This window comes from Galeopterus variegatus, unplaced genomic scaffold, assembly GCF_000696425.1.
Source record: "Galeopterus variegatus unplaced genomic scaffold, G_variegatus-3.0.2 Scaffold5527, whole genome shotgun sequence".
Classification (NCBI taxonomy): domain Eukaryota; kingdom Metazoa; phylum Chordata; class Mammalia; order Dermoptera; family Cynocephalidae; genus Galeopterus; species Galeopterus variegatus.
In genome coordinates, this window is record NW_007731638.1 from 102,190 (window position 1) to 124,793 (window position 22,604).

Here is a 22,604-nt window from a genome sequence, read left to right on the forward strand (position 1 = left end):
ATTATGTCAACACAATATAAAACTAACGTCAAACTTTCCCCACAAAGCAAGGTGGCCAAATTATGGCGATACCAGAGCCATCACGAACATTCTGTGGAGAAAGATTGCTACTAGCACAAGTAGGCCAGAGTCCACATTGAAAAGTTTAATGCCCTAGAAAGTATAAAAACTATGTTTTAGAAAAAAAGAGTTAGTAGCACCAAAGAACACTCTCTAAAATTGTGCACACCTACGTAGAAGTTATTGTTTCCGAGATCTGATGAGATCAGGTGTGTTCAGGGTGGTATGGCCGTAGACAGAAGTTATTGTTATATTAAGGAAGGTATGGTAATCTCTGGGAGCACAGTCACAGAAAATTTGGATGAAAAGAAAAATAAGCTCAATTAGAAAAGAGAAAGTAGAAAAGGTCAGTTGGCATAGTCTAACCCCCACTGCTGCTGAGTAATATCTGTTCTGGAATATCAGTGTTCCCTGTCCATGTTCATATGAAAAAGATAACGTGCTTCCAATGAATACCTCAACCTTTCTGTATTAGCCTTAGTACAAATGGGATGAGAGTATATCAGTTTTTCTCTGTTAACTACAAGTCTGAAGTTTCCCAGTTAAACCTGTTGGGCTACGCCCGGGCTGCCAGCCATTTTGGGAAAGTACCTCAGCCATTTTAAACTTGCTTCAGGCTGATTCTGGGAAACCGAAACCTAAGCGGAGAACTCAAAACTTAAAAGAACTAACTTCCAGGGTACGGTGACTCTGCACTTTTTTCCCGCCTGCCCTGTCCTCACCCCTCCTCCCGGGTAGCAGTGTGTCAACTCCCTATTGGATAAGAGCTCCCCCGCCCCTGGTACCTTATAAAAACCCCTGCTTGCTGTAATAAACAGAGTTCCGGCTTTGACCGCTCTCCTGGCTCGGTGTTCTTTCTTTGTCCCCGGGGCCGAAGCGCAGAGGGGATCGGGCCTGCGACACTCATCATCCCGCTCAGCCCCACAAGAGGTTACCGCCGGCTGGTCCGGGGTCCCTTCCTGCCCTGTGTTGTTGGTCCCCGGTGGCGAGGAACCAACAAAACCTATCCAAAGCTTAAGTGCAATTTACTAGAAATTTTGTTTTATATCCCTGATCAGAAAGAATCTAGGATTTACTGGGTTGTATATAAGATATCTGTGTGTTCATGGTATAAGGAAAAATCTCTCAGTGTTTATATCCCTGATCAGAAAGAATCTAGGATTTACTGGGTTGTATATAAGATATCTGTGTGTTCATGGTATAAGGAAAAATCTCTCAGTGTAAGCAGTGCTTTGGCATTATCTTGTCATGAACTGTGAAGCATTTTAGATTTTACTCTTCTTTCAAACTAATAAGTTAATCTGCTACAGTTTCTTGGATACTGGCAGAAGTCATTGAGAGCCCTGGGTCAGAGACAAAGTACTTCATTGTTCACAGCCCAGAAAGCAGCATGAGTATCAGCAGATGTGTGTCAGTTCTTGCCCCCAAGTCCCACAGGGAAAAGGGAATGGACCCAAATGACACCTGCACACTTCGTGGGCTGCATTGCAAAAAAAAAAAAAACCCAGGTCCAACAGCCCAAACTTCTTAAGCAAGCAGTGAACAAGCTGTTCTCCCTTACCCTGATAGTGAGCAGTTACATGATAGTCATGATAATCACCTTGACCTACTACTTGTTGTCTACATGTCTAACTACAGAAACTGCTCAGTTGCAGGAGACAAATAAGGCTTGCAGTCTGGCATACTCAGCAGGGACATTCAGAGTCAAGACAGATCTGCCACTTCTAACCATCCACCCTTCCACATTCTTGGCAGAAACCAAATTTTCACATGAACATGTGACTGTTGACCACTCCAATTAATCTGACTGATGGAGAATTCATTCTGTTTTCTCATACAGCACTTAATTAGGGCACTGGCCTTGATTGTGACTTCCAGAGTTCTGAAATCCCATAAACCACCAGAGTCTACCTAGAAAAAGCCAGGGGCTTTCTCCTTAAGGCTCTCATTTGACCTTTCTGCTTGGTTTGCACCATTAATCCAGGTACAGCTGGATGTATTTATAAGTATGGTTCAGAATCTGCCATCTAGGGCAATTCTATCATCTAGAACAACTCTGGCTAGTGAGTCACATGTGGAGCTGACTGTTTTCTCAGGCTCAGGTGGTATCACTGATCACTTTAGCTAAACTCAGGGACAAATTTCTTACCACCTTTTGTAATTAACTGACTCCCATCTTCAGACAAGCAACCATGCAGTGCATATAAATGAGTCACTTATCATTGTGGAGAGATCCTCCCAGTAACTAAGGGTGGCCCCATTTCAGAGAGATCTCCACAGTCATCTGAGGGCTATGTGATCTATTCTGGGTTCCTTAAACACTTAAAAGTCTCCTAAGACCACACCTAGGGTATAAGTTACTGCGATCATGGAAGCAGAGATATTAATGCCTTGCTTCCTCACAGAGAAGTACAGTCCCGGGGGGGTGAACAGGGTGCCCCTAGGAAGAAACTGTTAATTACAATTGTTGTAAATCCCTGGTGTGACCAACATAAGTCTGAGAGCACAGGTTGTAGTGCCTCCAACACAGGGAGAAAGTCCCTCCACCACAGGGAGAAAGTCCCTCCACCTGGAGGAGAGCTACAATAACCAGGACACTGTCTTTAAGCCCACTTCCTAATACGCAGACTTCAAACTCCTCCCCAATTCCTCCTCATTAACAGGAAATAAAGTAGAGGACCATTTACTTTCCAGTTGCCCATAAAATCTGGTCAACATGTTCCCTACCAATCCCCATGGCCTTCCCTCAAATTCTGCTAGCTGGTCGACAAAGCTCTCATCTTTCCTTTTTCAGATAGCCATGTCTCTGTCAGCATCCTATCCTTATTACCAAAAACTGCCAAGAGATGTGAAGAGTCTGAAATTTAACTATATTTGCAAGATAACAAGCTAGCCAACCACAGTGTCATCATGCTAGTATGACACAAGACTCCTGCATTAAAGACATTTTATTAAAGGATAATTTATCACTCACAGCAACAGCAGTGGCCCGAGTATCAGTATTACCTTTTGTGCTGCCACCCTGAACCCCAATTCCCATGGGCCAACATGAAGAGGGTCACATAATACCCGCACTTGCACTAGATTGCATTACAGGATATGTATTAGTTCATTTTCTATTTCTTATAACAGAATACCTGAAACTGGGTGATTCATAATAAAATGAAATTTATTTATCATAGTTTGAAGGCTGGGAAATCCATGGTCCAGGGGACACACTGGGTGAGGGGTTTCTTGGTGTGGACTTGTTGGAATGAGCAGGACTGAGGCCACATTGGGACCTAAAACCACATAGGCTCTAAAAGATTTTAAAAGGACAGTTTTTTCCTTGGCATGCATTTCTCTGAGTTCCCTCTTTTCCCATGGCTATTTGATATTTTGAATGTTGGTTATGGGGCAAGATGACATTACTTACATAAGTGTAAAGCTGTTTTCCAACCAGCCTGAAGCTGCAAACTTGCCACAAGCCACATACTATCCAGACCCTGAGATAACAGCAAGGGTGGGAGCAGAAACCAGATGGAGCCTTGGTGACACCTCATACCTGGCTCTTTGCATGGAGCCCTTACAGCTCATGTCTCCCCTGATCCTGCTTTTCATTTCCCGCATTCCATTCTCTCAAGCCCCTCTTTAAAAACTTCTCAATAAATCTGAGTTTTTGAGACAGCTTATGTCTAGCCATTCTACTTCTGGTCTACCAGAGATGGGATAGCCTAACATTCCTCCTCGGGTCACCTGTATTCCTAAATAAAAGCTGATTTCCATTTTCACCTGACATTTGACTTTTCAGTGGTTTACTTTTGAAAGAGGGAAGGCAGTGGGACCCACCTAGTAACAGACTCTCCAGAGTCCCATGGTGATGCAGGCAATCACATAACCAGGGTAGGGAGAGAGTGCTTGGTCACTTGACCTCCTTATAAAGCCACCAGTCCACACCCATGATAACCCATTAAACCATTAATAGATTAATCCATTCATAAGAGCATATTTTGCATGATCCATTTACCTCTGAAAGGCCCTACGTTTCAACACTGCCATATTGAGAGTCAAGCTCCCACATGAGCTTTGGAAGGGACAAGCAATCATACCATAGTAGGAGAGGAACCTAGAACTTAGGGAAACTGACTCTTTTTTAATGGGTAGTAAGCATGCCTGTCCTTTGTTCCAGAGGGAGTTATTTTCTCTATCTTCCAAGGCTGTCCACTATACAAATATCCTTGAAAAGATACTTTGGAACAAAGGGCAGTCAGTACCTCTGCTCTCAAGATATTCAGAAACCCATGTCTACTAACAGAAACCTGTAGTTTCTTATTAGAAAATGCCACTAATTCATATTTTGCATTAATTAGGTTTGTATTCACCTGCATAAAACAAAATCCTAAATGTGTTTAACTAAATGTGTTTTTTGTTTGTTTCTTTTGTTTTTTTTCCCTGTACATAATCAGATGTTTACAGGTGTACAGTGAGGTCTGGTACAGCTATAAATGAGGTCATCGAGGATCCAGGTCCCTATCCTTCTCCACACTCCTCAGTCATTTGGCCTTCCATCTCAGGGTCAAAACACACGTACTCTACTTCCATTTGTACAGTTCTGGTATAAGGTGAAGAGGAATGATCAGACTTAAAGGAAGGTTAAAAATATTGAGATCGGAAAGAGGAAGAATTAAGATACACATGTAAGGTGATTAGGAGACACTAAGAAGCTGATTTTCCCAGTCAATATGAGTATAGGAATTTATTAGGAATTGTATACAAGTAGGTGGATTAGATCAAAGTGATAGTATGTCTTGAATGTCACGGTCAAAGCATTAATCAAATAACAAGCTAACAGGAATGCCTTGAAAGGTTTAATGCAATTGAGTAATTTAGTAGATAAACTATGGTTCAAAAATACATTTTTAATGTAAATGGATAATCTGAAATTTTGTTACACAAATGCACAGTTCAAATAACATTATAATCTTTCAGTCTGGTGTTGCTGTTCAGGTTTATGAGTTATAGCTTGTAGCACTGTGTAAAAACAGGCACCATGCTTACAAGATCAGAATTCAGCTTGCGACTGTTATAGTTTGTTACAACACCCTAGTGTGCCACTATACTTTTCTACCTTCCGTATTACCATATGGAATTGCTACATAGAATTTAACACCAAGAAATCTAAATTTCCTTAGAGTAGAAATGAGCTTATATAAATAACTTTCATAGCAACTAAAAATTAAAGTATCTGCTGCAGTCGTCAGCACAATCTTTAACTGTGCATTCTATGAACTATCCATTCTCTCAACTTGTTTCTTTCTACTGCGTATTGTCTAAAAGGCCCTATTTTAAAAGTTCAATAAGGACTAATTAGAATATGGTAAATGAAGTTTGAAGCTTGTCAATGGGTTTCAATAACTGATTCTACTTTTAGCTCTGATTATCTAAAGTTCATCATAGATATTTAGGGACATAATTCTCCCGGCCAGCTCTTATCACTGGGAAAAACTCCTTCTCCCTCCCCTTACTGGCCAGTTGCCAAAAAACCCAAACAAAAACAAAAAACAAATAAACTTCTCCAATGCAGTTTCTAAGGGTAAAATAATTTGCTTCTATTAGTTTAAAATTGTTAAATAATGAATAACAAGTTCCTCAGGCAATCAAAAGATACATCCAGGCTCTTCTCACAAGTTCAAGGCTAAGTCCTGTGAATGCAAACAATAATAATCATCATTATTACCACTGTAATAACAGTAATAATAATAATCCCCTATATTCATATAGTTCTTTGTTTTAAAACTATTCCATATTAATTTTCTTATTTGAACTTCTCAATATTCATACAAGAAATTACTCTCCAAGTAATACTGCCCTATCTTACAGATAAGGCAATTCAGACAAGAAAAAGTTTAAGTGACTTGCCAGAAGTCACAGGCACTAGAGAAACAATTATGTGCAAGACAGACATGGTCCCTCCTCTTATGAAACTCTATTCCAGAGAGACATTCAGACAAGTTGTGGGCAACTGTAAGGCAGTAAGTGTTGAGCTAGAGCGGGGTACAAGCCACTATCACCCGACCTGGGGAGAAGGGGTCAGGGAAGTCTTCCTTAGGAAAATAAAGTCTTATTTCAGACTTCCTTGTATTGACTTTGGGGAAGAACATTAGTTTCTACTAAATTAACCTGTTCTGTTCTCAGAATCCTCCAAGTTGATTTTGGACTTGATAGAGCAAAACTTAGTCAATACCATGTAGTTAACTTTACTTCTAGGCCAATGTTTCTACCACTGTGGTTCCTGTACCAACTGCAGTCACCTGGAGTCTTGTTAAAAATACAGATGGTGTTGGGGGTGCGGGAATTGGCACGGGCCAACCTGGACTGATTTTTTTCTAAATCTCTTGGGGGTGGGTCCAGGAAATTGCTGCTTTAACCATTAACAGCCTTGGAGGTTTTGAAGTCAAATAGCAAATTAAAAAGGATATTTTTGGTAGTGGCTCTAAATGGTTTCTGCTTCATTATGCCGCCCCCCGGCCCCCGCCCCCTACATTTTCTTTTGATGGGGGTGTGGGGGTGTGGTCATTTGGGGGGAACTGCAAATGATATAGTTGAGATAAGAGTGTTACATTACACACTGTCAGCCCCACCCCTCACCCGCAAGGTGTCTGGCTTATGGTAAGTGCTTGATAAATGGTGACTTATTGAACACAGGGACATAGGTATTTATATGCTTCTGTTTTGAAAGTCCTTTCTCTTAGCTTCCTGCTCCAATCTTCCAATATCTAGCCAGCAATAGAAGCAATATAGTGTCATAGCTAGGGTGCATGGAGTTTAGAGAGAGATTTGAATTCAACCCCCACTGATCATCCGTTAGTAATTGATAGGACCAAGTTCCTTAATCTGATCCCATCTATAAAGAAGGAATAAAAATAGTACTTACATCCCAGCGTTGCTGGGAGCCTTAAATAAGTATTTATTCTAAATAGATATCAATGAAATAGATTACGAGTATAAATGCAAATACTTAGAGCCGTGCCTAATACATAAATGAGTCCTATAAATTCTTATTCAAACCCAGGCAGCACACTTTCCCCCCTTAACAGGTTAGTACTTGCAGAGCAATTATCAGCAAAAAAAGACTAAATGGAACAACCGAGAAAAAGAGGCAACCTCGCATTGGGGCAGTGGGCCGCAGCCGGGCGGTCTCGGGGACCGGAAAGGGCGTGAGGGTGGGCTCGCACGGTACTGTTCGTGGCACGTGGTCGAGCCCGGCGGGAGCTTCGCGACAGTGGGGGAGGGGAACGCGTAGGACGAGGCAGAGGGGTCCAGACGGCCAAGGCTACGGTTGAGGAGGCGCCGACTGCGCAGGCTCGGGATAGATGCAACCACTGTGCAAAGATCCGGGGGGGGAGTGTCAACCAGGCTCCACGCTCCCTTTAACTACTTGGCGGAGCGAAAAACTTGCCTTTTTTCTCATTTTAAGACTGTGTATGACGCCGCCCTCCGTTTGTTTTTTATCATTAGAGAGACTCGCATCCCAAGCGCCAAGCGGCCTCTTTCTCTAGTCATGCCCCTTCCTCCCCCGTGGAGGTGACAGTGGGCGCGCCCCACCTCCCCTCGGCCTCCGGAGGTGGTTTGGCGGCCCCCTCCCCCTCCCCAGTGTCGCGAGTTGGCGCCGCTGCCACCCCCAGCTCCGCGCTTGCGGCCCTTCGGCCGGGCGGTACCGAGCCCTCTCGGCGCTCCCCTCCTGCCCTCCCTCCGACCTGCCCTTCCCCGCGGAACTGCTACCCCCACCTTCCCCCCGTCCCCTTCCTCTCCCCGCCAAGTCGCGGCGGCAGCAGCAGCAGCAGCAGGAGGAGGAGCCGGAGCCGGGAGGCGGCGGTGGCCGGGGAGCCCATGGCGTACAGTCAAGGAGGCGGCAAGAAGAAAGTCTGTTACTACTACGACGGTGAGAGCCCGGGCCGGCGGCAGGGTGGGCAGGAGGGCTGGGCGGCCCGGCTCCGCGGCCGCCGTCGCGAGTGGGCGCCGGTGCTGAGGGATGGGAAGGAGGAGGGACCGACGTTTGGCCGCATCTTAACCCATTCCCGTCCCGACACGGTCAGTGGGAGACCTTCCTTCCGATCGGCTCCCGCCGACTCTGCGGGCGGGAATCGGGAGTCGCCGCCCTTGCCTCCTGCTTCTCTGTCTCCGGCCGCGCGGTCCGCCGCCACGACCGTGGTGCCCTCCGGGGACGACGTCAGCCTACCCGACGAGGGGGTATGGGGGCAGCCCTCCCTCCCGCCTCTCCCGCCTGCCACTCGTGGCAGCGCAGGTTCGGGGGTGCTCTGAGCCTGCCTCCGGCACCCGATTCCTACCCCCTGAGACAAAATTTTCCCCCCGGCCCTGCCTCTACACAAAGCCCCGAGGCCGCGGGAGCTCCGCCCTCCAGCCCCTCCGCTCCCCCATCCCCGCAGGCTCCCCTCCCCTCGGCCTAGGTCTTTCTGAGTGTCTTGGGTCTTTCTGAGTGTCTTCTTTCTCCTCTTCCAGCCTCACCCCGGCTCCCTGGAGCTGGGTCGGGGCTGGGCAGTAGTTGTGAGGGCGGCGGCCTTGGTCCGGCGGTGGCGCCCTCACCCCCGTGTTTTGCGTGGGCTCCATCTCTCCCCTTTGTTCGCTGGGCGCTTTGAGCGCCACTTCCTCAGGATTCAAATGGAAGGGCTTCGCTTCCTCAATAACAATTAGGGTTTTGGAGTTTGAGGTAGGTAGTCTTCGCGGGAAATAGGAGGTGGAAGGGAAACGTGGATCTGTTGCTGCTTGTGCTGTAGATCAGACTCGCTGGGTCCTGGCTTGCCTCTGGGAGGTGGTTACCACCCACTTCTTTGTTGCTCTTTGTTCGATCAGGAAATAGACCCTGGTTTGCAAGTTTAGGAGAGCGTTGGCATTTTGCTTGTGAAGGCTCTTCCTAGGTGGTGGGAGTCCTGGTGTAGGAAAACTTTGAGGACTAGTGCAGGAGTACTAAATATTCTCATCAGGTAAGCGTGAACCCACAGTGACAGTGAATTACAAAAGTCAGATGACTTAATCTTAAGAGTTTTCTAATTTAGAGTATGAGCAGTAACATTAAATGTGTGAATCCTTTTTCCTGTGCCAGTCTAAATTATACTCAATGGAGTAGTAACCTGTTTTACAGATTTCACGAAGACTTTAACTTCGTAAATAGTTTCTAGTAGGTTGCTCTTGAGAAAAGGAATTCCAGAATTTAGCAAAGAAGATAGGCGCGATGACCTGAAAGTCCTATCTGATTTGTATGAAGTAATACATATTTTGGAAGCTGTTTCCTACATTTGACGTATTGTGAATCACAATATCTTAGGTGGATAAGACCCTAGAGGACTAGGTCAAAATAAATCTGACTTCAACATGAAAATAGCTGTATTATTTCTTCTCAGCAAGGATTAGCCTTTATTGCCTTTTTATATAAAATAACTACCTGTGTCATTTATGGAAAAATCTCAAATCTAATAAAAGAAATCTAAATTGTCTGATCTGTGATAGCTAGGACAAAATAGTAACCGCCCTATTTAAAGCATTTTTTTTAAGAGGACCACGTATATGTGTTTTATAAATTGATTTGAAATTATGCCATCGTGGAGGGGTGGAGATGGGAGTACATTTTAATTTTAACATGAATTAGATCGTATAATTTTGGTTATAGGCAAAACCCTTGCCTTGCATTCCCTGATCTAATTGGAAAGGAAATAACCCTTCGTGTGAGCTAATATTTAAAATTATATTGTTTCTAAGGTTTGGAGATTCGTTCTTGTCAGGACTTGGGGTTAGAGGGGAAATTTTTAACAGTTGGGGAAACTGGTGCTAAGGCTCTTCTTGCAGCTGTCAGTTGATGTTGGCAGTGATGGGCCCTGATGGAGTAAGCTGCTTGTCTTGTCACCAGGCTTGAACTGTGGAATCAGGAGGTACACTTGAGTAGCGCTTTTCTGAACAGCTGTTTGTTCATGGGTCCATTTATGATGAGCCTTTGTTGAGGGAGTGGAGGCAGGCACTGGTCCTGGGGCAAGATGCAGGCTTGATAGGTGGAGTGGAAATACCAAGAATCTCATGGTATTAGAGAAACTTAATACTTCATTATAGCCCATTCAGACTGCTTTACCTGATGGCCAACAAGCAGGTGTATAAATGACAGTTTGGAAATCTCTAGTGGGTTATCTGTCTTTTGTCTGTGGCTCTTATTTAACTTGTTTTTAAATGGAGGTTTTAGTTGCTTACATTTTGAATATTCTTTGGGTTTTTGTGGGAGGGGGCTAATAAAATATTTTGCAGAGATTATTAAGTTCATATAGGTATCATTATACTAATTATGTGATAGCTGCTAAACTCTACACCATTAATTCCAACAATTTACATTTTTATTACCAAAAAACCCTGCTTTGTCAGCTTATGAAAGTAGCGATGATAATTTTTTTTTTTCCAGTTGTGATAAGAGAGGGTGCAAATAAAGCAGCTTCTGCACCAAAGAATTGTAGGACTCTCGGGTATACAACACAGATTGGATCAGGAGTGGGGTATCAGTAGTAATAGGGCCTGAATAATCTGCTAGCCTAAATCACCTCGTTTTAACTTGTTGGTAAAGGAAGTAGAGAGAAGAAAAGGAGGAAAGGAGTGAAGTAGCAAATTTTATAACCATGGGAATCCTACCTTTAGGCTTACTGGGGCCATTAGGTATACCATAAGACTCTTGGCCACACAAGATACAATGTCTACCTTTGAGGCTGTGTGAGATTTTCCTATGCTTGAATCCTCTTCCCCCAATCTCAATGAAAAGGCCTTCTAAAGATATGTGTATTTGTATTAGTCCGTTAATGTTGCTTATAACAAAATACACATAACTGGATGATTAATAAAGAAAATTAAATTTAGTGCTTATGGTTTCAGAGGCTGGGAAGTCCAGAATTCAGGGAACACAGCTGGTGAAGGCCTTGCCTTGGTGGTGGCGACAGTGACCCAGGTGTCTCACATTGCAAAAATCTCGGAGCAGAGAGACAGACAGACTCTTCTTGCTTCCCTTTTAAAGCCTGCAGAACTGTACCCCTCAGCACCAATATTAATTCATTCACTATGGCATGGTACTGCAATCTAATCACTTCTTCAAGTCCCCACCTTACAATGACCATAATAGGGTTCCCCACCCTGTTAACATTGTTACTTGGGGGTCAAGTTTTGGAGAGACACTTAATCCAAGACTATTGTCAGATTCTCTTAAACTTTATTTATAACAGCAGTGCCAAAGTCTTTTGCTAGATAGCCTTTAATACAAGTGCATGGGTTCTTAGCTATATTATAAATCTGTTATCCTTGAAACAGGTAATCATTTCTTTGGGGCATATCAGAGTGTGGAATTCACTTGTACTTTTGTCTCTCTCCCCACTAGAATATAAGCTTCATGAGGTCAGAGAGTCTGCTTTGCTTATGTTTATAACTATCAAAATTTAAAGAACTTAAATGGTTTATGAACTATTGATGAATAAATGATTAATTCCTTATGTTTTTATAGATAGAGCACTTTCATATAACATTCTTTCTTATTCTTACAACCACTTACATACAGGTAGAATAGGTGGCATTGTGTCTATATTATAGGTGAAAACAGATTAGTATTCGTGTTTGACCCAATCCACCACTTTTTCTTATTCACATTGACTCTAGTTTTAATGTCCAAGGAGGGGTCAGCACCTGGAATCTAAAGATTTTTCTTTTTTCGTTTTTATAGGGTTTTCTCTACTACCAAAAAAATAAAGGATTAGTAATTATTTTGTTTCCTTAATAAAAACTTTAAATGCTTCTGTTGACAAATCCTTAAAGGAAAACAGTTGAAGGCGAGGGTGGGGGTGGGGGTGGGGAGATGGAACGGTGGGTAATTTCTTAGAGAATGTCAAATAACATTGAAACATGAATGGGATCATATTTTAAAGTTCAAATTTAAGGGTTTTGTCTGTACTGATTAATAAAGCTTACTCTTTTTCAATAGCAGTCTGCTTAAACTTGTTCATGAAGTCAGCTATGGGTTCAAAAATATCAGATGGGCTTAAAGTGCCTCCTGTGTGCCAATCAGACAAAAGATTTAAGTCCTAAAGACTGTATATTAAAGAGTTAAGAGAGGGGACCTTTGATAGTATAATCAGACAAGGGAAGGCCTTAAGGAAGAGAGAATTAAGAGTTTCCTAGTTAAGACATTGCAAACTGCAAAGGCCAGGTATAGTTAGAACAGACATGGGAGAACTATGTGGTGCTGGGCTGGATAGAAAGGCTGAGACCACATAAGACTTTGTAGTAAGGAGTCTGACTTTATTCAGAGAGTGAAAAAGCCATTGAAGTTTTTTTAGGTAGAAGAGCATTCTCTTAAAGAATTGATAAGGAGTGGTAGAATGTAGGCTGGAAGCAAGAATTGAATGCATATTGGTCTACATAAAATGTAATGGTTGCCTTTTAGATAGAAATGGACATATTTAAGAGGGGTTTGGGGAGTAAAACCAATAGAACTTGATTGATTAGAAATGGAGTTCTAGCTTCAGAGGAGTTGGTAAAGATTAAAGGATAACTACTAAATTTCTGGATTGAGCAGTTAGGTGGGGCATGGTACCACTCACTGAGATTGGGGAGACTAATATTTTGAACATCTTATATTTGAGATCCTTACTGAGCGCAAATGAAAATACTGAGAAGAGAGTCAGCTCTGCTAGTCTGGAGCCCAGGGAGGAGAGACTAGACATAGAAGTTTGTGATTCCTCGGCTTATAGCTGGCAGAGTACAATATTGAGACCACAAAAGAGACAGTGTAGATAGACAACAGGACTCAGGATTCATTCCTGAGTAAAGAGGATTTAGGGAAGAACTCTAATTTACTGAAGTACTCAAGCACCTAGAACAAGTGCCTGGCACACGGTAGGCTCTTGATTTGTTAAATGAATGAATGAATTTGGAAAAAACCCCTGAAATTTAAAGGTTGTTGGAGGAGTGGCCATGGTGCAGGAGTAAAATCCAGAAGAATGGTATTATGGAAGCCAACACTCAAAACATTTGAAGGAGGAGTGACCAGTTGTGTTAAAAAGCTGCTAGTAGACTAGGTAGTCTGTGGAAGACCAAAAAAACCCCCCCAAAACGATAGCTTTTTCTTGCCTTTTTTCTTTTTTCCTGAATCTTTTTTATAGTCAACTCATCTTTAGAGGTAAAGGTATATTTCTCAGTCCTGAAATCCAAAATGACCTGAAAATTTTAAAAAAAGTTTGTAGGGCCAAGCCCGTGGTGCACTCGGGAGAGTGCGGCGCTGGGAGCGCAGCAGCGCTCCCGCCATGGGTTCGGATCCTATATAGGGATGGCCGGTGCGCTCACTGGCTGAGCGTGGTGTGGCCGGTCTCAAAAAGGACCAAAAAAAAAAAAATTGTAACTCATTTGCAATCAAAAGCTTAACCTGAATTAATGTGGGGCTATTTATGATCTTTATTCCACTTATTATGAATATTCACACTTTTTTTGCTGCAGAATATTGTTTGATTATAGAATGTTTCCCAGACTGCAGGATATTACATAATATATGGCAGATGTACCATATTACCTTTACAAAATCTGAAAAAGTCTAAAATTTGAAATTTACCTAGTTTAAGACTTTGTATAAGAGATTGTGGACTTTAGCAGTAACTTCCATGCTCAAAGCTTCTTGAAGAGTGAGCAGTTACTAAAATTTTGCAGATAATTTTTATGATAAGTTTTTCACATTGACAAAGTTTGTTGTGTTCAAGGAACCACCTTGAGATAATTTTTCTGGATGTTTCCTTCATTGGTAAAGTATTTTTAAGTAGTTTGATGAAAAGCAGTATAACATTTAAATTGCCCAAATTACATTACCGACCATTTAAATAAGAAAAATTAAAACTGTAGGTTCTCAAAACTAAGAGATTTTATCTTTAGTAAAAAATGGATCTGTCTAGAGAATTGTGAGATATGGGATTAAGCAGGAATCCCTTTACATTTTGGAGGAATTCTTGACAAGCCAAATAACTATCTGTAGCTTGGCCGCCCTTGTAGATGTGTTGTTTAAGTTGCATGCATGCTCTTGGTGGGACTGGGGCTGCTGAATTGTAGCAGAGAAACTTGTTGAAAGCTATGTGTATTTATATAAAATTTGAGGACCCTGTTAGTTAAAAAATAAATTACTTTGATTAATCAGGTAGTTAGTTTCTTGTGTTCATTTTCTTTAAAATAACAAAGAGTCTAAGCCTTTATTAAAAGTATTTGTATTGCATGGGATGTCCTTTTCTTGTCAGCCTTTCACCTACCATTTCCTTATAGTGAGATTAAGTGCCATTGCTCTCCTCCTACTACAGGGCATTGGCTGTGAGCTGCCCTGCCTGAGTCTGAATCTAGCACCTCTACTTGGTAGCTGTGTGACTTTGGCAATATTACCTGACTTATTTGCATCTCACCCTTCACTGTCAAGAAGTAAGATTAATAGAGATAATACCTTACATCTTAGTGTTGTTGAAAAGATAAAGTGATAATACATGTGAAGTGCTTAGAATAGTGCCTTCTCGTATATACTTCATAAATGTTAATTACTGCTGTCATTTTTTTCTAATGCATTAGCTGAGAAATTGCCACATGGTCCCCTTTCTATAGATTATTGGGGCCTATGGCTTTCCAATGGATTTTCTGTATGCGCATAACTAGAATATAGATGTCCATCTGTAACTGTGAGTTACGTATCCATGGATTCAACCAACCATGGATTGAAAATATTCATGAAAAAAAATTGTATCTGTCCTGAACAAAGACTCTTGTCATTATTCCCTGAACAATACAGTATAACTATTTATATAGCATTTACATTGTGTTAGGTATTAAATGTAATCTAGAGATGATTTAAAGTATATGGGAGGATATGCTTAGGTTATATGCAAATACTACATCATTTTAAATCAGGGACTTGAGCATCCACAGATTTTAATATCCTCAGGAATTCCTGGAACGAATCCTCCATGGATACAGAGGAATGACTGTGTTTGATCTTAAGATGTGGTAGTCATTGAGACATTTCATCTTGGTAATTCTTACACAGAGGCAGATGGAAGTTTTGTAAGACTACACTTTATTTTTACTCTGATGATCTGCTTTGATAATTATGATAACTTAGAAATACCTTCCTTGCATTAACTTAGGTGCGTGATGCTTTGTATCTCTAGTGGGTTTTCCATATTTAAGAATTCAGTGAACTAGGCTGCTTTCAAGGAATTGTTATCATGTAGGTGTTGCTTTGCCTCACACAGGGCACCATTTTGTTGCACTCCTTTGCCCTCACATGGATTTGCCACCTCTCTCCCCTGGGTGATGGAGATGCAAAGGGATTACTCAAAGCCCATTTCCTCTGAGCAGTGAGACACCCCAAAGGGGTTAACTTCCTGGAACCCTCAAGAGAGAGGCATTCCTCCTTTGGAAAATTAACACTGAGCTGGGGTTCTGTCTCGGTATTTATTCTCCAGACCAGAAAGTTACAGAAAAAGAACATGGGTGGAGGTATGGCTAAGTATAGTTTAACAATAGAAGCTGGTAAAATCAGTGAAATAACAAAGTGACATTCCATAATGCAGTTTGCAAAAGGTTAAGTCAGTCCACCAACAAAAGCTTGTTCTTAGCAAATACTGTGTTTTCCTACAGCAGTTTCCTCAGTATTTTTACATAACAATAAAGAATCTTTCTTAACATATTAATCAGTAGGTTAACCTGCTCTCAAGGTCCTTGAGAGCCAGCAAATTTGCTGTGTTACAATTATATATCCACAACAGAGACTTTAGCCTGGGTAAAGTTTCTTGTCTTTTGCAAACTTAACACTTCTATATGTAATTTTAAAAGGTTAGGTTAAACCTGAAACTACAGGGCTTTGGAAACTAGGCCCTGTGAAATACATTTGCTTTATAAATGTTAGTATACTCCACATGTAGGGCCAGAGCTTTATCCTTTCTTGATAGGTAGTTTGTTTTCTGCATTCATAGCCTTTCAATTTTGAAACATGCAGAGAAATGTCAAATAATGCCATAACCCTGCTTTGCTACTTGTCCATATTGTTTCCTCAGTTTTGTTGTTGGTGCCTGCATTTAAAAAGGTGGCCTTCCCTTTAAATGACCATGTGCATATGAATTGTTTTCAGAAGAGAGCTTGTGTTGAAAATGACATTAAGTAAATTAGAGGTATGATACCAGCAAAATCAGGTATCTGTATTATTAAAAGCATGGATTTTATAAAGGTGAATGTTCATCCTGGACTATTATCAAATATATGGGAGAGAGAACAAAAGTTTTGAGGTTCTTGGTTTCCATTAAACATACCCCCCAAAAAGGTATTTATTTAGGGAGGATTTTGAAATATTTATTGATCCTGAAGGTGGGTAAATGGCATTTTTTATCACAGCTTTTATTACATGAACCTATGGTGAAGTGATAGGCTTCAAGGTAGTAAAATCAGCTTGACTGTCCTATCAAAATTTTGGAATTGTTTATTTAAACACTAGAATCAGTGCTGAAAGTAATTTCTAATTTGAAAAAGACTGTTGTAAACGATGCCTGTTACATTAGAAAAACACCGTATATTTAAGAGGCTTTTTTATTGTCAAATTTTACTATAAGAAACACTGGAACTTTACTTGAAAGTATTGATCTTATTGAAATTTGGTTGACAAAAATCTGTGATTTTGGCATTATTTGCTTATTTTAAAGTAAATCCTATGCCTAAATCTTAAGATATTGGGATATATAATGTCAATAAAAAAGATAGGCTATATGAATTTTAACTTTTTAGTCATAAAGAATGAGACAATATCCTCATTACCTTGAAAAATGTCATGAATATGTTTTAGCAGAGCAAGATTTTGTTTAGCACCTAAATTTCAGTTACCAAAATGTCCCTGATAGACTGTGATATGGACACAGAACGTTTTAAACCCCATAATACCAGTTAAAGAGGATTTTTGAGATTTCAATAAATCATCTAAGAGGCAATGTTTGCTGAAAAATTTTAAAATCATATCAGTAAAACTCAGAATTTAACTTATGTGAATTTGCCAGAGAATACTAAAAACAGGTATCACTTTAAGGAACAAAAACTATTTTAAAAATTGGGGGGAACTAAAAATCAGAAAAGATTACTTTCCTTAATTTACAAAATAAACATAATTTAATAATGGAGTCATCAGCATGTGAAAGTATGCATAGTATATTGGTTTTCTAATATAGTTTAAAAGTTTAAAAATAAATCTAACATTATTTGAGATTTTAGGTAAATCTTAGATTGTAAATGACTTCTACTGTTGGACATGCATAAATTCAGATCATTTATGGAGATTCTCTTGTCTGTATTGTTTAGTTTGTCTTTTCTGTTTTAGGTGATATTGGAAATTACTATTATGGACAGGGTCATCCCATGAAACCTCATAGAATCCGCATGACCCATAACTTGCTGTTAAATTATGGATTATACAGAAAAATGGAAATATATGTGAGTACACCTTTTGGTCAGTATTCAGAACTGATTTTTCTTTCTTTTTTTTTTTTTTTTTTAACTATGACTTTGAAGCTATGTTTATTCCCTTTTGGAGGGCATTTAGAAGATTAAAAGTTCTGGAAGAAAACAGAAACTCCTCTTTTTTGTTTTATTCTTCTGAGAAAACAGAGTGTGGGAGCTGTAGCTTTGTTTTTCCCTCTTTAACCATTTTTTAAAAGTTTCAGCTGGGGTTGGCTGATTACTTGTTGGTTAAAGTGCAGTGTTATAACGTCAAGGTTAAGAGTTCAGACCCACATTGGCTAGTCGCCAAAAAGAAACAAACAAAAACAGTTTCTCCTACCAGGGGCTTTCACATTTCTGGAGAAAAACTCAGTCTAGCATATTAAATACAGTCAAGTGCTGCCTAATGATGTTTTGATCAACAACATACTGCATATATTGTGGTGGTCACAAGATTATAATGGAACTGAAAAATTCCTATTGCCTAATGACATTGTAACATAGTAAGGTTGTAGTGCAACACATTACATGTTTCTGATGATGCTGGTGTAAACAAACCTACTGCAGAATCTGTTGAAGAGTGCCTAGCTTACCCATAGGGTGACCCTCCCAAAGGTAGATCAAACCTTTAAGATAGAAAGCCAAGCATTTGACGTATCAGGTCTGACTCCAAGTGATAGGGCTGTCATCTACTTCAGAATTCTTGCATTTTTAAATGGTTCTCATTCATCCTCATAGCAAAACAATAGTTAATAACAGTCAGCTAACACTCAATGAGTGTTTCTTGAATGCTAGGCACAATCTTACCTGTAACTTAATTTTTATAACTTGTGGGGGTTGTATGATTCTAATCCCCATTTCACAGATTAGGAAAGTGAGGCACAGAGAGACTTAGTCACATAGTTAGAGGTCCTATGCTCATGCAGCTTAGTGGCCAGTGTAGACAATACGAAAATTCATTGCTGTTCTATTTTATAATGTACTTTGACACAAGGATAAAATCGTCTGACACATTTCTTAGAGTAGATCCCCATCGTTAAATGGTGTTTGACTGTATTTTTGTTAGAATAATTGTTGACCTGCTTATGCTGCTGAAAAGAGTTGACCTGGGACTATTGCAAAAGAATTATGCAGAAAATAAAACAAAAGAAAAAAATTAAAATTAAAAAAATAATTATGCAGAAATTAATCCTACAGATATTTATTGGGCATATAATATATATGGAATACTGTGTCAGTGGCTAAGCAGAGTACAAATAACGTGTAAAAAACAACAGCTGCCTTAAATGTTTTTGTAAATAAAGATGAGGGTCTATATAAACAAATATAGGACACAACAATTCCTATCTGGGGAGAAAAGAAAGACCTGAAGCAGTTAAAAGTGTTAGGCATTGTTAGGAATGTGAGAGTTATTTTCTTTCATATACAGACATTTAGAGAAGAGGAGGTGTTGGGTAAGACTCAGTCTGTGGAAGCCTTGTGGAAAGAATGTGTCATATATGAAACTGAACTCTTTGGAATAAAGAACATTAGGATAAGCAAAGGAAAAGGAAGAGAGGTCATGAACAAAGACATGGAATTGAGAATAAGTCTCTTTCTGGGAGGTGGTTGACGAAATCACTGGATATAGAGCAGAAGGTTTATAATGGAGAGAGAAAATAAACTCTATTATACTCTTTCCATTATAAACCTTCTGCTCTATATCCAGTGATTTCATCAACCACCTCCCAGAAAGAGAGAGTTTATGACATGGATTTGACTTTATACAGGTTGACAAGTTTCCACTAGAATATAAGGAGTGATTAATTCATAGTTGATATTAATACCTGTCTGATGCTTTTCAAGGAGTTTGAATTAGCTTTGTAATTGATTACTGTTTCCTAAAGCACACATGTATAAATTTGGATTTGTTTTGGAATTTTTCTGTTTTGTTCTGGTGGACCTAGTTCTTTTGAGGGGACTGTTAGGGGAAACTGTATATTTTGTTTGATAATTCTGATAAAATCAGTTTTAATTTCCTAATTATGACACTTATGTTTCTTTACAGAGGCCCCATAAAGCCACTGCTGAAGAAATGACAAAATACCACAGTGATGAGTATATCAAATTTCTACGGTCAATAAGACCAGATAACATGTCTGAGTATAGTAAGCAGATGCAGAGATGTACGTTTCTATGTGAAAAGTATATTTTAGTATTGTTAAGTATAACTGTTTTTTAGTAGCTTATAATTCAAGTTATCCAAATCTGGGTATTTTTCCTGTTGGTCTAAAATGGTATCATAATTATTATTTATTGATTGACTTGAAAAGTCAATAAATATTAAAACTACTTAAATACTAAAACTACTTAATAAATACTAAAACTACTTAATAAATACTAAAACTACTAAAAAAATACTAAAACTAAGAAAAAACCAAATATTTCTGAAGCTTATTAGTCTACCAAACTACTTTTTGAATGTTCCTCTACTCTTTATTTTTAGGATAATTATCATCCCATGATAATTTTGGGATGATGGATATTGTCCTTGCTTCAAAAAAAAAAAAAAAAAAGAAAATTATACTTTGATTAGCCTTAGCTTGGTGTATACCCCTTGTCTTCTATTTGTATGACTTAGTTAAACTGGACTGTAACATATATAATCTGTTTCTTCCCTTTGTTGGGATATTAGTGAGGCTTTTGATTCTCTTCTACATTCATGTTCTCTTTTACATGTTAAAAGTATTTCATTATTAGAGATTGGTAACAAATTGGCTTAAAGGTAGAGTGTAGAATATCATCGTAAAATGATTGGAACAGTGTCCTTTAAAGCTTGATTTTGGAATTAATTCTCATCACTGTTTTTATTGATGGACTTCAATGATGATATAATACTAAATTAAGTGTAGTTGCCAGACATCTCACATATTTATAGAACCTCATACCCATTTCCACCATAGATTATCTCATTTGATCAGTAAAATGCTATGATATAAAGAGAACATATATTATTTATTCTTGTTTTCTCAATGGGGATTCAGACCTATATTAAAAAGAGTCATAGGTAACCCTTGGACAAATGATTAGCAGGACTGATTTAAAACCTATGTAATATTGAGTTGTATTAAGATATTATCATATTTGAGCAGTAAGAAACTAAGATTTATTCTTTACAGTGCTTGTAACTTAAGAGTGTGCAAAGCTATATCGATCAATGACTCTTACTCTTAAAGAGGTTATAGTTTGCGGCACAAGGAGGGACTGAGAATGGGTTATACACATCTACTAGATCCCCTTTATTCTGTCATTACTAAGGAACTAAGAATGTTATGGTGTGTCATGTATCTGTATGTGTTGTTTCATTGTTTTAAGTATACCTTTCTTCTATGTCATGGCTCCCATGAACCGTTTTAATTCTTAACATTTTTCAAGATCAAGGCTAACCATAGGTATAGGCAACTAGCTATTAAATCTTTTTAGTGCCCACTAAAAGACTTGTGAAGTTATGGATATTATGTGTATTTAAGGAATTTTGAAGAAAGTGAATCATAAAGCAATTGAAGTTACTTGTATTTTAGATCTTGATTGTATATTTAAGGAGAAATCCTCAGAAATTTTAAGCCTGTGTTTTAATGAAATGAAAACTGATACCTTTTGTACTTTAACATCTGTTGAGTTCCTGTTAATAAAGCAGAGATATTCCACAAATAATTCGGATAAGATTTGTTGGTGATATCACAGATAACATTGTAATGACCATGGATAAAATAATAAATTACGTTTTTAAATTGCAAATCTTATGTTACTGCTGTGAAGTGTACGTTTTATGATTGCATTAAACAGAAAAAGTATTTATAGGAAATCATTTTTCTAAGACAGAGCTTTCAATAATTTACAGAATGGGTTGAAATTAATGCAATTTATTTTCCACAGTTAATGTTGGAGAAGATTGTCCAGTGTTTGATGGACTCTTTGAGTTTTGTCAGCTCTCAACTGGTGGCTCAGTTGGTAAGTGTCTTGATTCAGTCAGATTTAAAAATGGATCTAAACTTGGTATGTGTCTTTTGGGTTATTTGTTCAAAGCAGAAGTTTTAATGGTAGATTTTGATACAAAAAGGAATCAGTATATTTATAGTAGAAAGTCATAGGATCATTATGACTTGAACCTTTTTTTTACTTCTCATATTTTCATTTAGAGACTTCTAACTACCATTGTTACTACCACTTACCATATATTACTTTTATTTAATTAGGTCACAGCTATAGAAAATAAATGTCTAAGGAGATACTGCAATTAGTGCCCTTAATCTAAGTGATCCTTATCTTTTGTGATTTAAACTCTTCTACTTATGCATGGCATACTCTTTACCTATAGGGTTTTTGTCTAGTTATACTAATTTATTTTAAATATTTTTAAAGTCTACCTTATTTTGTTTCTACTTCATAGCTGGGGCTGTTAAGTTAAACCGACAACAAACTGATATGGCTGTTAACTGGGCTGGAGGATTACATCATGCCAAGAAATCAGAAGCATCAGGATTCTGTTATGTTAATGACATTGTACTTGCCATCCTTGAATTACTAAAGTAAGTTAAGTTGTGTTTCTGTTTTTCAAATGATAAAATGTTTTAATTAAAACACAATAAAAATTTATGGCATTTTTAAAAAATAGCAAGTAAATAGTAGGTTGAAATAATGGTATATCTTCTGTGAATTCATTACAAACCAATGTAGAAATACAGGAAATTTGCCCACTCCTTGGATTATTGAGTGAACAGTGTAAATAATGTCTGAAACTTCCATTAAATACTCTTTTTAAAAATATTAGACGTATGGGCCAGCCTGTGGTTCACTTGGGAGAGTGTGGTGCTGATAATACCAACCAAGGCCATGGGTTTGGATCCCATTATAGGGATGGCCGGTTAGCTCACTGGGTGAGTGTGGTGCTGACAACACCAAGTCAAGGGTTAAGATCCCTTTACCAGTCATCATTTAAAAAAAAAAAAAAATATATATATATATATATATATATATATATATATATATATATT

At 39.0% G+C, this 22,604-nt stretch overlaps 1 protein-coding gene across 1 annotated transcript in view; it reads left to right on the forward strand.

Annotated features, from left to right (window-relative positions):
* Nucleotides 1–7,634: 7,634 nt before the first annotated feature.
* HDAC2 (histone deacetylase 2) overlaps nt 7,635–22,604 on the forward strand; it is a 33,681-nt gene continuing 18,711 nt past the window's right edge. Inside the window, exons 1-5 of the mRNA XM_008589571.1 lie at nt 7,635–7,981; nt 17,453–17,565; nt 19,619–19,736; nt 21,487–21,561; nt 22,001–22,139. Of these exons, the coding sequence (XP_008587793.1) occupies nt 7,930–7,981; nt 17,453–17,565; nt 19,619–19,736; nt 21,487–21,561; nt 22,001–22,139 (497 nt within the window). The 5' untranslated portion in view covers nt 7,635–7,929. The remainder of the gene's footprint in view (nt 7,982–17,452; nt 17,566–19,618; nt 19,737–21,486; nt 21,562–22,000; nt 22,140–22,604) is intronic.